This window comes from Cydia amplana, chromosome 1 (genome assembly GCF_948474715.1).
Source record: "Cydia amplana chromosome 1, ilCydAmpl1.1, whole genome shotgun sequence".
In the NCBI taxonomy this organism is placed as follows: domain Eukaryota; kingdom Metazoa; phylum Arthropoda; class Insecta; order Lepidoptera; family Tortricidae; genus Cydia; species Cydia amplana.
In genome coordinates this window covers 20,388,262-20,405,905 of record NC_086069.1, presented here as the reverse complement: position 1 = coordinate 20,405,905, position 17,644 = coordinate 20,388,262, and the positions used below count along the sequence as shown (strand labels likewise).

General features: G+C 37.5%; 2 protein-coding genes across 2 annotated transcripts; one reads left to right on the top strand and one right to left on the bottom strand.

Moving 5' to 3' along the window:
* The first annotated feature begins 1,220 nt into the window (after window positions 1–1,220).
* On the top strand, window positions 1,221–8,431 carry LOC134650007 (kelch domain-containing protein 3-like). Its single transcript, XM_063504826.1, has 5 exons — window positions 1,221–1,594; window positions 3,005–3,470; window positions 3,950–4,145; window positions 7,519–7,695; window positions 8,186–8,431. Exons 1-5 carry the CDS (start codon window positions 1,349–1,351, stop codon window positions 8,247–8,249), a joined length of 1,149 nt encoding a protein of 382 aa, XP_063360896.1. The 5' UTR covers window positions 1,221–1,348; the 3' UTR covers window positions 8,250–8,431.
* Window positions 8,432–12,297: 3,866 nt separating this feature from the next.
* LOC134649962 (DDB1- and CUL4-associated factor 13) lies at window positions 12,298–15,008 on the bottom strand. The gene is made up of 5 exons (XM_063504772.1): window positions 14,861–15,008; window positions 14,213–14,757; window positions 13,704–13,870; window positions 13,068–13,368; window positions 12,298–12,569 (listed from the first exon to the last, which is right to left on the bottom strand). The coding sequence occupies exons 1-5, from the start codon at window positions 14,937–14,939 to the stop codon at window positions 12,318–12,320; spliced, it is 1,344 nt and encodes a 447-aa protein (XP_063360842.1). The 5' UTR covers window positions 14,940–15,008; the 3' UTR covers window positions 12,298–12,317.
* Window positions 15,009–17,644: the final 2,636 nt, after the last annotated feature.

Here is a 17,644-nt window from a genome sequence, read left to right as displayed (position 1 = left end):
GTAAATACTTAGAAACTGGTGGATGTTGGAATCACAGCTGTGTTGTAAGCGAAACTCTGTCCGTAATATTATAGGTTCATGGGCCCCATACATTCCACGACTCCTCTCTTTCCGCACAGACTCTAGTCATTGAGTTTTCACTTCTGCCGGCACTCCCTGAGTGCAACCCGTTGTTTTTTTTTTATTCAACGTAAGTACCTACCTACCTGTATAAATTATTATAAATGTACCTACCTACCTACCTAAGTAGTTGGTTATGGAAATACATAAAAAACTTACTTTATTTTATAGCAGGCGTGCACACTAAAACCAATTATCAATTATGTAACTAATATGCAAAGAGAATATAACCACTACGTTTTCTAATATGTTTTAATCATGTATTTGTCTCAGAAGGTACAGAAATTTAAAGTTATTCGCATTGACTGTCATCAACGTCATCAACCAAATATGTGCAAGACTTAGACAAGCTAGCCATAAAGCACTAACAGACGAGCGTACCGGAACACGTCCTTAGTACGGTCGAGGCGATTAGACAAAGATATAATGAAAAGTTTGAAATGAGAAGTCCTTTGACAAACTATACCTCACCAAGTGTAAGCTATTTTTTTCACCGTGTATCTGCATTTCAAACATAGACAAAGATAATCATACTGTCTTTGTCTTACGCTAGTATTAGCACCAAAAAGAAAGGATGAGGGTTTTTTTGTTGTTATTTACTGACAAATTGGATTGGCCAGTGTCACAGACAAGACATGCCATTTTAAATTTTAATGGACTATTCAATTGTAACTTCAATTTTATAGTGTCTACAAACAACCGCACCGGACTGCGACCTTGGTGCGGTGCGGCGCACGTTCGATCGTGTGTAAGGTGGTCCGCCGTACGACCGTTAAGGACGCAGCTGTAAAGATCGGTTTTCCTAGGATAGCGGTGCCGTCATATAGCGGCTGTCTCCATACTAAATAATACGGCTAAATATGGATGTCGTAGTATTTGTATGGAGACGGCCGCCATATGACGGCACCGCTATCGGAGGAAACCAAAGCTTAAGTGAGAGCATAAAAAGATATTTTAACCGCACTAATGTCCGGTCCGGTACGCCCGTCTGTTAAAGCTTTAAAGCTCACTAGCAAAACTTTGCTTCACTTTGCTTGCAAAAGTTGCAAAGTATATGAACGCATCCTAAAAAAAATCTAGCTGTCAATGTCAATGTCAATGTCACTGTTAAGTGTCAGGTCAATAGCAGTTTTGGCCGTAGGTATTAATTTACATAAAATTCTTAACTAAATCAATAGTACAATAGTAAAGGAAGTGATTAAATCGGCAGTCGCTATTGGTAGCTAACATGAAATGGACGGCTCACATTGAAGGCGGGCCGCGGCGCGTTAACCATGCTGCGGTCTGCATAGGAGAAAAAATACTGTCCTTTGGTGGCTACTGTTCTACCGAGGAATATAAGGATTGGGACCCCATCCCTGTTCATGTCTTGAACACACAAACTCTACGGTGGTCAGTAGTTAACTATAAGAAAACAAATTCAGAGGTTCCTTTTCAGAGGTACGGACACACAACAGTGGCTTATGGAGAAAAGGTATGTGGATTCTTTTTTTCAATGAATGTTAGTTTTGCACATGTACTATAAAATGAAAAATGTAACGTTTTATTCATAACAAATATGTTATTAACTTATTATTGTAGGAGTATTTCATAATCAAAACAAGTATGTACTGTCTTTTTTTTTCACTCTTACATTTAATATCCACTTTTAGATTAATGGTTCCCTTTATAAATGAAAGTTTGCAAAATTACAAAACAGAACATCATTTGAGCTCTGGGGCCTGTTTCTCAACAACTTGTAATTTGTAATACAAGTGGAAGTCACTTTCTAACAAAAGTTGTCAAAAAGTGACATCCGCTTGTATTACAACATACAAGCTTTTGAGAAACAGGCCCCTGTACTTATATCCAATTTGCATATGTTGGTTACTAGGTGTTGTCTATGCAAATAACATGTTAGCATAACATTTGCATTGCGCATGTGGTTTCTGTTAAGGTTTTATTTTGTATATTTGTACATACATGAGTACTTAAAAACTTAATTAGTCACTTTTGAGTATTTATTCTTTAAGATGCTGCATTTATTATTGAGTGAATTCATACATGAATATGTTAAGAACATATACATATAAAATGTCATTCAATAGAAATTGCTAACTATGTAAACAAACCGCCATACTAAAATTGACACTGAATGTCAAATTACTAGTAAGTTTTGTTTACATAGTTCGCAAGTTCTATTGAATGACACTTTAGTATTAAATTGTACAATGGGACTTAATCGCGTATGTAACTTTTAAGATTTACGTTTCGGTTTCGGTCAACGATTTATCGACTGTATCGACAGTCGATAAATCGAATATTGTTAGTGTTGTGTGTCAACAGAGTGACATCCCTAGTGCGCAAAACGTTCAAGTTGATAAACAAGACCAAGTGCGGGTAGTTCGAAAAACTCGCGCGGTTAGAAGATGCTGATGTCAACTTAAGCAAGTCTTCTCCGAGACCACGGGGACAACACTGTCCTCGAAATGTCGGAGGTAAATCTTAAAACTTACATACGCGATTAAGTCCCGTTGTACAATTTAATAATGTGTAAAAATCGTGAAAGTTTAAATCAGTGATATACATATATTAACGAAAGCATATTGAATCTTGGACTAAAGTTCTTTTTTTATATCCCATATACTAAAATGGCAGTTCAGTTGGACAAACTATAGTTATGAAACAAGTTCATATTTAAAACTTATTTAAAATGTATGTCTTTAAAAAGCCTTATTACATTTTTTTTAACTACATAAGTTTATTTTTCCTAGAGAAAAATTATAACTTAAAAGTTGAAAACAAATGATGTTGTTTTATTATTTTCTGCAGTTGGTTGAAATTAATTGTGTGCCATTTTTAATAGATTGCAGGAAGTTGTTATGTAAGAATTGTTTTCTTGCAGGTGTTCATGTGGGGAGGCAGAAACAATACAGTGGCTTGCGACATCCTCACTGTTTTTGACACGAGAACACTGGAATGGAGCACGCCCACCGTCACCGGGATGATTCCATATGCTAAAGACGGTCATTCGGCTTGCATTATTAACAATAAGATGTATATATTTGGAGGCTTTGAATATCTTACTGATCAGTATTCACAAGAAGTGCACTGTTTAAACTTGGACAAATTTGAATGGCAGTTTGTAGAAGCAAAAGGAACCCCACCATCCCATAGAGATTTTCATACAGCTGTGGCACATGGAGATAGAATGTATGTCTTTGGTGGGAGAGGTGACTTGAATAGCCCATACAATTCACAAGAAGAAATATATTGTTCACAAATGTACTATTTAGACACGAAAACGGACACATGGGTGGCATTGAATCCTAATAAAATCTGGCCTTGTGGTAGGCGCAGTCATTCTGCATGTAAGTATGTTTGGTATCTATGAAATAAACCCTCTTGCATAAGAGACCTATTGCTAAATCTACCCTATTGCTATGTAAGAAGTTGGTGGTGGGGAAATAAAACCATACATATGTATTGGTGAAAATGTGAACTTTTATGGGGCAACATCTTCATAGTTCATATTTGGCAACTGTTAAGTAAGCAACATGTCCCACGCCCACTAGGGCTGGCGCGCAGCCAGTAGGCTGGTTATGATGAATAGTTGTATTTCTTCATATAATTGCAAGTATTTTTAATTAATCATACTTACAATATTATTTTAACACTGATGTGATTAATGTTTTCTTGTAATTCAATGTTACCAGAAGTTGCTTGGATTAAAATTCAAATTTCTGCTTATTCTACTGTTCTTCTTTATGAAAGATTTCTTATAAAAATCGACCATTTAACCATAAGAACATTATACAATCCTGTACCTAACCATTTAATTTAATTTTAGGGATACATGATGATTACATGTACATCTTTGGAGGATACAATGGCAACACAAAAATGCATTTCAATGATCTCTTCAGATATTCAATCAAGGAAAATCACTGGGAATTGGTCCATGTGAATGGGCAGGTCCCATGCAAGAGAAGGCGGCAGGCCTGCCTAATTCTTAAAGATAAAATGTACTTGTTTGGAGGCACCAGGTAAGCTTTTTTGTATACCTATATGTGAGGAGTGTCTTTTCAAAAGGGTTTATTTTTGTATGGTGTTCATAGATAAATAAGCCCTTTTCCAAAGATTCTCCTCATGTACGTATCTTGTAAAAAAATATTAAGTATTTCTTAACTTGATATTTACCAGTCGCTTTTCGGTGAAGGAAAACATCGTGAGCAAACCGGACTAATCCCAACAAGGCCTAGTTTCCCCTCTGGGTTGGAAGGTCAGATGGCAGTCGCTTTCGTAAAAACTAGTGCCTACGCTAATTCTATTAGATTAGTTGCCAAAATGTCAATCGACCCCAGGCTCCCATGAGCCGTGGTAAAAAGCCGGAATAACGCGAGGAAGATGATGAAGATGGTAATATGGATACGCCACTTGGCCCGCGATAGGAACAAAACTGTTCGAAAAGTAAACGCTATTTCGGTGTTGGTAATTCGTTTATAAAATAAAGGACTGTGAAAAAACAGTGATGGTTATGATTTAAAGAAAAAATATTATTCAAAAAATTATTAAGTTTTCAATTTTTCAATTTCAAATTTTCAATTATTAATATTAATAATATATGCAATGCATGATTAATTGATTAACAGTAACATGCCAAAACACTCTCCTATATCGCACACGAATCCCGGAAACCCGCGGCATATCCGTACTAGCATAATGATTGAGGTCATTCACCCCAAGTGGCATAGAAATCCCCGATCACTGATGATGACATAGGACAGTTATTAGTCTCGAAACATAGCTGAGAACAAATAAAAAACCGCACTCAAATCGGTTCATCAGTATGAAATCAGTATCAGTAGGTATGGAAGCTACCCTGCCACAGATAGACACAGACACAAACATACAACTTATAAACAACTTATTTACATCAGAGGTAAAAGTAAAAGAGGACCATTTGCAATGGCTATAAGCACAGGGGGCCTAACCACCCTAAGACTAACACTAAGGGGACTAAAAGCGATAGAAAAGCAGAAAACGATTTTCGATGTACTCCCTCAGGTTATATAATGGATACCTAATCGTAGGCACAGAATAAATAATAGTACTAGGTACAGAAGACTTACTCTCTAACAAAACGCGTCTGTTACGATCAGCACAGGTATGGCCGATATTAGGTGGCGACAGCGCCACGCGCGGCTTATGGCTAGCCACCAAAATTGGTGTGGAACGGATGTACTTAAAGCTACCTGTAGCAAAGCGACGAAATCGCGGAGTGAGCCACGCCGGTCGTAGTAACAATTCCTAGTTTTAATTTAGACCGGGAAATACGATGTTTGTTTATACGATATTGACGTGTGTGAATGATCTTGAGGGTACCGACTAGGAAGTTAATATGACGATAGACATTCGAGTAGCTAATTACGCAAAAAACTACGCTTGCGTGTTATGTTTACTATTAGTTAACGGTTGTATTTAAATGATCAAGCTAATCATTATGTATCTATGTGGATTGTGTACTGGCCTTGACTTAATTTATAGGAATATACATGTTGGGTCGTTTATTGTGTTTAGTACGAGTATACATGTATTTATGGGTTCTCATTTAACATTTGTGATCAAAATTATTGTCTTATCTCATGGAAAAACAAACAAAGAGTAAAGATAAAAATTTGGTGACGTACCTATTGACTAGACAGTAGTACCTATATAGTTATTGATATCAACATGCAGACTTCAAAACAAACATTCAGGTGCCTACTTCTTCAAAGAATAATACTAAGTTTTTATTTAGGTACATACTTTTTCGAAATAAGATCGAACACAATGAAAAAGTTTTCAACCTGCATGGAGCCCTTTTTCTGTACCTACTTAATAAATTTTGCACAATGCTTAGTGTAACGACAGATACCTAAAGTTAAACGGAGTTAAAAAAACACCGTGTAGAGCTGAAGCAAAAATATTATCCCCAAATTACAGCTTTCTATTACACTCTGTAATCGTAATGCTCTCTGAGCTAATCCGCGGACAGGCTACAGGCAGATATGGCAAAGCTGTAAGGGTTCTTTTTCACTGCGGAGTCCTAATAAACGGTATATGCTGTAAACAACCATCCTTAAAAAATACATACATACTTAAAATTAGATAAAACATGTCACACGCACGCATAAATTAAATGTTCAATTATACGTCAACGTATTTCCCAAGTGCAAATTATACAATAGAATCTTTTGCATAATTTTAACAAAAAGTGCTTTTAAGTTTCAACCGAATTTCGTTGGGCGCAGAAACGCTTTAAAGCAAGGGGGCAGAAGGGGGTTCAGGGGTCAGACATCGGCTCGAGTTTGGTTAGGTAAATAAGTTTTTGTGTCATATTCTCTTTACTCATCACCAATCAGACCGTAGCATGAGTTACGTTCTCGCGCGCGACTCCTTACATCTAGCGCGACTTCAGTATGGACACTGGACAGGCGCGCGAGAACGCGACTCATGCTAACCGGCCAGCATCACTATTCTAGTCCACTACTGGGCTCTAATCTTATGTTGGGGTAGACGTGGATATTGACACTACGATCTGCAAATCACCCTGACGACCGGAGTCATAGACAGTAGTGCATGTCTCTTTCAGTCTTGGCACGATCACGCAAGTGTGAATGAAAGTTTTAAATACGACGCTGGTCATCAGTTTGGTTTGCGGAGTCAGATCCTACGAGTCCTTGATCCTTTAGATCATCTCATTAAGGATCCTTTAGAAAAACCGTCCACAGCAGAGCACCGTAGCGCACTAAGCAACAATCAGTAGGTATATGTGCACGAGGCTTACCGTAAGTGTCAATGGTGAAGAAATTATAGGTAGAGGCACATGTTAATAACCTTTGCCTTCAAAAAAATTATGTTGTAATCACAACATTATCTTATGTCATGTGACATAATATAACAATAGCTAGGCATTTGCATAGAAGCACGAATTTAACTCACGTGACGCTGTCTCACGCGAACTTTGCGGCCTTAATAATTTAATGAACCGCACGTCTGAGTAGGTACATTTTTTTGCAATCGATTTCAATTTGTACCAATGCTTTTCAATACAATTTAGGGGGTCGTGAGTCGTGACCTACAGCCAATGTTGGCCGAAACGTTAATGCAATTGAAAATATTCGCCAATAACCATTATAAATTGAACCGTAAACTGTAATCGTCCGTTACGGTTTAAGGTTCAATTTATAATGGTTAATGGCCAACATTTTCAATTGCATTAACGTTTCGGCCAACACTGCCTACAGCACAGTCAGCCCTTTGAAGGTTTGTGGGATTAATTATAAATATATAATCACATGAATCGATTTTCTGTTGTGTTTGTCTAAAAATATGTCTGTTACCATGTTACCAATCTCAATCGAAGTTTGTTTTCAGTCCGCAACCGGCGAAAAACGTCCCCATCCTGCCTGTCTCCGAAGACGACAGCCTCGAGTTGCTGCTAGATAACAACGACCTGCATATCCTAGACTACTCACCGACGCTCAAGACACTCTGCATACTCAAAGTTCTGGAACACAACCTGGACCAAAGCGTGTTACCACGCCACATTATGTAAGTTTGACGCTAGTTTCAGACAAGGTACAATAAAATTACTATCAATTAACGACCAACATTTACCGGTCGCTTCCCTACCCATAATACCTACTAATTCAAGTCGAATTTTTCTTGTACGGTGGGCCTTAGAAGGCTTCTCCACCAACTCATAAAGAAAGCTTTCAGCGATTTAATTCCCTACAGCCCTACATAATTGACATAAACGCATGTTATAACAGGCCACTAAACCCAGGGAGATCGGATGGCGTTGTTCGCTCTTTTGTTTAACTTAGTGTTTTTTGGATTTTTTTATATGAACTCTTCTTATTAGGCGGGCAAAGTTCTAGGAGTCGTAATATTAGCGTGAACTTCGCGTGCACGCGCCCGGCACGGCTCACACAGCTTAAAATTCTTAACAATTTGTGTGCCAATTGTATGGAGTTGTAAAAGTTTATACAGTTTGCGCCCAGCCCACCAAATTATTGAAAATTATACAATTTTCTTTCAGTATGGACATCCGAAGCATGTCGCAGCCGAACCGCATCAGCAGATCCATCAACCAGGCGGGCTGAACGCAAAGCAGTGCATGTGCTTGTTGTTCAGCCAGTACATGCGCTGTGATAACTGACGTTGCCGAATACTTCATAATAGGCGCATGTAGTGCAACTCTATCGTACTTTTTTGTGTGTCTTTAATTAGTACTTTTGTCAACGCTTTGCCTGAGCCCACACGTAATCTATGTAGACTACGCAAACATCTAATCGTACATTTAAATAAAGTCTATTGGTGTTATCGTTGATCATTTTGATTTATGTACTTATTTGTGACGTTACACGGCAAAAGGTACCTTATGGCACTTGGCGCTTACGTCGCATAGCGCCGTAATAATAATAGCGCGCGGCGGCGGAGCGGCGTTAATAATAGCGTAAGCGCCAACGGTCATAAGGTACCTTTACCCGTGGGACGTCATATTTGTAAGAAACTTGGAGGATATAATCAAACGGAGACGCCATGTCTGTAATTTTCTGTACAAAACAGTCTGCCGATTTTTGCGGGGGAGGGGAACGTCAAATGTATGCGTAACGTAAAAATAGCCATGTCAGATAAACGTCAGTCCATACATTGTGTATGACCGTTGGCCGCCTATTTTCGACAGAGGGGAAAGCCTGTTAATGGCTACTCCGTTTAGTTGTATCCTCCAAGGTAAGAAAGGAATAAAACTTGAATCAACGAATTGCGTGTAGCGAAAGTAACGATTCATAAGTAAGCACTCATAAGTGAGAGCGAGAAACAGATCTCTTTCTCGCTCTCACTTACGGGTGCGACGCTCCAAGGTCGCGGTGCGGTGCGATAGTCTGTTACAGGCTTAATGTTGGTACCGCGACTATTTAGGTATCTCAAATAGGTTGGCGTATTTTCAGCAGAAAAATACACTTCTTTTTTTTTTAAAGGCGGCAAGCAAATCTTTTTAATGGTTTTACCTTTTTCTGTGAAAATTTGAACGTTGCTTCTGTAAAATATTTCTATTTCTTGCACCATTTTTGAGAAAAGCACTATATATGACTCGGCTGGAAGGCTACTTGCTGGCTTCGGATTCAATTAAACGGACTCCCAAGGTCGTCCGTTTAAAACGAATCCTCAGCCTGCAAGGGCTGCAAGTAGCTACTTCCGATCCTCGACAATAATGTACTATTACTTGTCATCCACATCGTTTGTTAAAAAAATAGGTACATTTACAATGTAGATAAATAAATAAAAAATATTATTATATTATGTACCTACACCGGAACTTTAGACATGTTTGTGGGTCTTAAAGTTTGGTCTAATCTAGTCTTATCAGATGAATGCAAGTCACGCATTTACGTCAGGGCGTCCTCGGTCTAGTATAAAGTCTCCTTACGTTATTTGTCACTCGTACAATAGTAGGTTTTTAGGGTTCCGTACCCAAAGGGTAAAAACGGGACCCTATTACTAAGACTCCGCTGTCCGTCCGTCCGTCCGTCTGTCACCAGGCTGTATCTCACGAACCGTGATAGCTAGACAGAAATTTTCACAGATGATGTATTTGTGTTGCCGCTATAACAACAAATACTAAAAACAATAAAATAAAGGTTTAAGTGGGGCTCCCATACAACAAACGTGATTTTTGACCGAAGTTAAGCAACGTCGGGCGGGGTCAGTACTTGGATGGGTGACCGTTTTTTTTGCTTGTTTTGCTCTATTTTTTGTTGATAGTGCGGAACCCTCCGAGCGCTAGTCCGACTCGCACTTGACCGGTTTTTTTTTCTAGTATGATGCTACATAGTGTAGAACTCTATACGTTCTACACTGGGTAGGTATGTACTACATTCTGTACCTACCTACAACTTTATTGCCTTAACAACCGCAAAATAACCGTAACAGAACGCCATTTCATCATGAAGAAGATTAATACTTATACTTATCTATATTTATATTATTGATATAAAGGATGATTGAATGACATGCGAGAGTTAGAATAGATGTTACTGCCTAAATAACAATAACGTCATAAAGATTTAGGTATGTGTAATAGATATTAGGTTTACTGGTCCTATAAATACCTAGTATAGTATAGTATATCGTTTATTGCAAACCATGGTACAATATAATAGATGTTACAATAAGAAACAGATCACATGGCACCCTGGTAGGGTATGGCAATTATCCTTAAGACTACATTAACTAAATATAATATTTAGTACACTTAAACATACTTTGCTTGCTACTTGCTACATATTATTATTTTCTATGTTTAGGAACTTTGTTTACAAATATTATCATAATAGATCATCCTGCATAAATTCTTCGATGGTATAGTATGATTTTTGCAATAGAACGGACTTGAGTTTTTGTGTAAATAAATGATTTATTTGTATGTTTTTTATTTCAGTAGGTAGTTTATTATATATATTTATTGCTCGGTAGTACGGTCCTTTTTTATAAATATCTAAGATTGGTTCTGGGAGGATGAGATTATCTTTGCGACGCGCACTCTTGTTAAATTCAAATAGGTGTAAATTATTTTTGACAAATGAAGTTATTTCCAGGATATACAGAGAGGGGAGAGTCAATAATTGAAGTTCCTGAAAATGGGGTTTGCAACTGTCGGTCTGTGGAATATTTACCAATATACGGATGCATTTTTTTTGCATTATAAATAGGTCGTGGGCGTCGCTGCTATGGCCCCACAATAGCAAACCATATCTACAACAAGATAAACCAACCTACAACAAGATATCTCGGTATCACTTATACGTAATTTAGGACGATCAAATTCACGAAAACCTTAGGAACCTAAAATTAAGCCTTTTGTTCAAAACGGTTATGTACTTAATGTGCTATAGTCTGCGCGGAAAGAGAAGAGTCGTGAAATGTATATGAGATCCAATAGTTTCTTGTTCTATTTCCGCACAGACTCTAAAAGATACTTATCATGAAAGTCGTAATGTACCTTTGTTGGCTGTGTTATACCTTTATATTATTCCTATATTTTCAGTTGTTATATTTCTTGTTGTGTTCAGGGTACCTCGTGCCTAATTATATTTATTTGAACTCAATATTTAGGGTTCCGTACCTCAAAAGGAAAAACGAAAACCTTACCTATAGGATCACTCGTGCGGCTGTCTGTCTGTCGCACTTGACCAGTTTTTTTATTTCACGATTGACCATGATAATAAAGCAGAGCGTCGAAGGCTTTAAATTCCGTGATAAGGCCGATTTTGCTATACAGTTCTGACCCTAGAAACGTTGCGATTGATAATTGTAAGGGCGGTTTCAGACTAGCGTATTTCCCTGCGCGTTATACGTTATACGGTCGTTTCGACGGTACAAGATTACACGCGCGTTATTTCCCTGCATATGGTTTTACGAGCTTCCGCGCGCGTTACTTTTCCCTACATTTGGTCTATACGAGTTTACACGCACGTACGCGTACGCTAGTCTGAAACCGCCCTAAATTGTGTACTACGAGTTTACGAATCTGTCGCGGACAGCAAAAACTTGTGATTTCAACCTTCCCGGCATTGGCATTAAGTCGAAAATTGACAAATCATTGCTTTCCTCAACTGCACACTAACTATAATTTTCTTAAGTAGTTTATATATACTTTATTATTTTAATAGCAATAGATTGAATGAAAGATTTTGTATACCTACTCATATTATCATTAAATCGTATGTGACATTTTTAAGCGTTTTTTTCTACCGTTTAACCTTATATGTTTTCGTGATGATGAACCTTAGATGTTTTCGTTAGGGGTTTTGCTATCTGTATATTTGTATGTCAAGTAATTTAATTTCCGTACCATTTAGTACATACCTTGTCACACTGACAATCTATATTAATTGGGTCTCATCTCATAATATGTACCTATTACTGTTACTGTGACAAGATACGAAATGGTACAGAAATTAAACTCCTTGCCCGTACCTACCTATTCTGAGGGCCTACCGCGAAAACCGAATTTCACAAATTGCGGGGATCTCACTTTTACTCCAATGAAGGCTTAATTAGAGTGACAGCAAGTTGCCCGCAATTTGCGAACTTTGATTTTCGCGGTTATAGCCCTGTGCTCTAATTGCTCTAAATCAAACAAAAGAATCTAGACGTCATACAGTATTTTATTCAGCCTCCTTAACAATGTGTTTCTTGCGTTCTGGCACGTGCGGCACCGTCCCTGGCTTGCTGTGTGCGCGGCGGTTGGCCTCCTTCCTCTTGCCCTTCTCCCTTATAGTCTTGAGCTCCTTCTGCGCGTTGAGGATGTGCTTCGGAACGTGCCTGTGGCGCGCTATGCGCCGGATTTGAGGGTGGTTCGCGAATTTCTCTTTCAGAGCTTCCGAGTAGTTCAGGGCGGTACGTTCGCGGGGTTTCAACTGTAATTAAAATATAACAAATCATTAATTGAAAAAATTGCAATACCTAGTCATAAATGTAAGCATGTGTGTAATTGACTTTACTTCAGATTGATAATTTTTTAAGATCCTTTTGGTGTGCTAGAAGAGAAAAAGATATCCGAGAATATTATAGCCAATTTAGACTCTCGTGCGAGCCACGAGACGAGCCGCGAGCCCACCGCTTACACTCTCGTCTCGTGGCTCGGCTCGCGGCTCGTCTCGTGGCTCGCGCGAGAGTTTAAACCGGCTATTAAAGATTTTCGACACTGCCACGTTAACTTCAGTTATGTTATGACTCAAGGACAAGGCCTGATTGCTTAGTCCAAGTTAGTTCCTTGTTTAAAACAATATATTATTATGATAAACTAGTTTCAGCCCGCAACTTAGTCATTCATCTAAATTGGATCAGCATTTGAAACCTATTTAACAAATTGATATTGCTACTTTTGCATTTAAAATAGTAGAGATTATACTTACAACACCAAGCTTTTCCGAAGCTCTAGCTTTCCACATCCTAATATTCATTTCATCTGATCCAGTGAGCACATATTTGTCATCCAGGGACCACTTTACACAAGTCAGTCTCTGCATTCTCTTAGTGTGATATACGTCTCTGGAGTGACCCTTCAGACTTTCAAATATCCTCACAGTTTTGTCGTAACTACCCGCAACAAATTCCCTGCCTGTTGGCGAATAGTCTACATCAACTACTGCTGAGGTGTGATCCATATGGACGTTTATGGGTTGTTTTAGTTTTCTGATGTCAAATGTGTACAAACTGAAAGATAATAACTATTAATTGTTGTTATCCCTAACCTATGTCTTAACCTAGTGGTAGTTGACCAGTCTGTGATAACATAGAAAAAGGGTAAGTTTGCAAAAAAGACCTTCAGAACCGTGCAACATTTATGAAAAGGTCAGAGCAGTGGTGTCAAGTACCATCACGCTCCACGATTGTTACGCCATTTTGGCTCCTAGCTAAATTGGTTGTTCAATACTTGCTCCAATTTAGCAATAGAATATATTAAGATGTATGGACACATTTCCAAATCCCTTGACTTGCTTGTACATAGACAGAAAATGTATTATGAAAACTGATGGGCATTGGCTTACTTATAATCTTCATTGGCGACAGTGAATATGAAGGCTTCCATGGGGTTCCAGGAGAGTGCATTAGGCCGCAGCTCCATCACCACCCTCCTCAGGGGCCCTGTTTCACGGCAGTCATACAAGATCACACTCCTGTCACTAGCACATGATGCTAAAATGTTTGTTTCTACCTGAAATATATCAATATAGATTGTTATTTGTCATGCAAAACATACATAAAAGGCCAGCAGGTCAGTTATGGAATCCTAGTAAGGGTCATGTAGTAACATGACCTATAAATTAATGTTTATTAGAAATGTTATAAATTTTATTTTATTTTTTTCTACCTACTTATTTGAGTCTACTGTTGTACATATTAGTACATTACGATAAAAGGGCAAATAATTGGAAATTCACAACAAGTAGTGATAAATTAAAACATGATCGCAGGGAGGTAGACTTTCAACATAGTTAAGTAATGTGCTAACTATATTGCACTAATGGGGCACCATATGTACTGTAAATATTCTTACCTGGTTGAACGCAACATGATGAAGACTATCAACTCCCCATTTAAAGATTTTAATAGGCTCATTTCTGGTATTCTCCCATAGTTGACAATGCTCTCCGCATGTTGCAAATATGGGCTTATGTCTGTGATGAGTTATTCCCGAAACTACTGAAGCACTCAAAAGCGTGTTAATGGGATCTTCATCATCCTCATCCACGACTTCAGTTTTCCATGTCTTTATAGTTTTATCGTCACCAACACTTGTAAAAGTTTTACCCTTTGGAGTGTAGCAAATACTTCTAACCCAACCTTCATGAGCAATAAAGTTTCTTGTACATTTTCTAGTAGCCAAGTCCCAAACACGTATTTCTCCGTCAAACGCGCCGCTGGCCAATACCGCGAGCCTACTGGGATGTTTGGCCATGCAAGATACTCCATCTCTATGACCGTCAAGACTCCCTATAAAGGGTTTGGCAAATACTCTTTCTAGCTTTACTGCGTTCAAAGCTCGAACGTATTCACGTGGTGCTTCTAGCGGATGTAATGCAGGATCATAGTTTCTTGGTACTGAAAAATATTTATTAAATGTATTACACAAAACGTATTTATTTACATCAAAGATTATCTTGCTGTCCACATAACATAACCTCCAAATATTAAAAATCCTTACATTTGTGGATATCTCTTTTAGTAGCTCGAAGGTAATCTTCAGGGTTTCGGCTAATAACTTTAATCTTAACTTTTGACATGTTAAGAACGCCTGCAGTATTGTTTAACTAAAAATAAAACATATAGAATTCTTTTACATCTGAAAACAATGCGACACGCTTTTGCATTTGCAATGAAATGAAATCAGATGCTACCTTCTATGGAAATCAAAAATGAAATGAACTGTCAGTGTCATTTATTTAGAGTTTTTTTTTACAGTTATGGCCTGGATGCGAGTCCTTTAAGCCAATTTATTTAGAGATTTTTTGGAGTTTTGGTTTGTTTTGACAGGCGTACAAATAATAGTACTACGGACGGGCGTACCGGACCGTGTCCTTAGTCCGGTCAGCTTATCTCTTTCTTGCTTTAAGTCATAGCTGCGTCCTTAACGCCAATAAAGCTCGAATTAACAACAGCCTCTCCAAACGTAATTAGATTATCAATTCTAATGCGATTTGCGGCATTTGATCGATGGATATTATTCGTTGCTCATACTTGGCCCGCATGCCATTTATTGTAAGGTCTGTAGAAGCCTTAACGATTATCTAAAATAGTGATGTCATAGTGATGTATTGTTTGGCTGCTCATTAAGGACTCTACTACAGCTGTCAATGTCATACTCTTTCTCAAACTATGTCAAACTACATGCATTGGAAAAACGAATGAATACGTGAAAAAAAATCAGTGAATGAATTATCGTCATCAGTAGTGTACGTATGCGACACTGTGTTTTTATATTATCGTGATCTACTACTATAACTACACTTTATGACGTTCCTCTGTTAATATTCAATAAAAGTTAACTGAGAAAACGAAGCGGGTTGTTATGGCATTTTAGTTTTATTCAGGTAAGTTCAGCGAATTATAATATGCTTGTCGGATAGATCCCGGGTAATATTGACCCCCTTCCGTCTATATTCCGGTCAAGATAAACGTAGACGCAGAAGTTAAGCTCGGACATCATTTTAACGAAAGTTCTCTAGGTTGCTATGTATTCAAAAGAATAGGTTAGCCCTAGTCGTTACATTACACATTTTTATGTTTGTAAGTTTTGTTGTGACACTATTTTGGAGAGTAAAAAATAAACTTTGCAATATAATTTTGAATTAATGCTTATTTTACCTAATTCGAATATAAATTTCACTTGGTAGCAAAGTACGCACAATATTATGTCTAGAAGGCACAATTTTTCAGCAGTTATATTTGATATTTTAGTTTGATGTGATATAAATTACTTTCATATTTCATGTCTTAGAGTAGGTACTTATTTAAATTGAACATTATAGTTGGTCAGACCAAATTTGTCAGTAAATAAGAACAAAAAAATCTATACTCATCCTTTTCTTTTGGGTGCTAGCTAGTACTAGTGTAAGACAAAGATAGTATGATTCTCTCTGTCTGTTTGAAATGAGACAGTCCTTTGACAAACTATAGTAATTATCTAGGGACACAAATGCCTTCTTTAACTAAACCAAGAAGAAACAAAATCTTCTATCATGCTTTTTCTAAGACTTTAGATCAGTATACAATGTTTTTTTTGTCTATATAAACTTTTTACTGATTACTAGTCTAATACCAAATGCAATATAATATATTGTACACCTATTCTATATTATTTATTTTTATGTGCATTTGTAAAACATTGAATCTGGATTTTTGATCTGTTTGGTAATGGGTAAATACACAAATTACTTATGTTATTACATATTGTGAAACAAATTGCTAAAGGTAAAGCTGCCTAAGGTATGGCATGTGGGTGGATGGTGGATGTCAATGTACTTAACACACAAACACAACTTTAGTTGTGATATGTTTTAGTTGGAAGTAGCATATCTGGTTATTTGTTTGTTGTTTTACCTAAAGATGTATGTTTTCTTGCCAAATAGTTTCTGTATATAGGGCTCCTTTATTTGATGGGACTAACACTGCTTAACTTAAAATTTGAAAGCTGTTGCTCAAACCAGGTAACCAAATGGGGAACAATTAAAAATAATTTGTTTAAGTTTTGACTTGTGTCTATGGCTCAAAAACTTATACAAAGAATTTTGTATGTAGGATTGAGGACAAGATGATGTATGCTGTTTAAAATGTTGACATATATTCTGCATTTGTTCCATGCAATACATTGCAGTATACAAAAAATTTACTTTTCAAGGCCCCTCCTGATTCCTGACTTGGCAGTATGGCATTTCTTGATTGCACCTACCATCAACAAAATCACAGAATTTAAACAAAGCCAATACAATGTATTATGTTTTTTTTTACAAATATAAATTATTTATTTGCCAGAATACAGTGGGTATGTAGATGGTGACAAAAAATTAGAAGTACAGTGTACTCACAATTGAGCATGCAAAAATTATAATATTCTATCATGTCATTGATGTTAATTAGTCCAAATTAAATCTTTCCGCGCCTCTTTACCCTCTACCTCCCCTCCTCCGTGCTTATCTCAATCCATTTAAATTAATTTATTTATAATTAGGTATTAAGTAGGTACTATATTAAAAAAAAAATGGCGCACGCGTCATCCTACGAACGGTTTAACCAACGGATTTATTCAAGTCTAACTTTTCGTACAGTCACGCACAAATCACAGTTGTAGAAGCCCATTCCAGAAAATTCCCGATTGTAAACATAAAAAATTACGGCGCACGCGGGGCCGCGTCAGCACCGCCGCGACCAATCCGTGTCAGCCACTTGCCTACGGACCCATTCCATAGTGTTCCGCGCTCTTCTATATAAG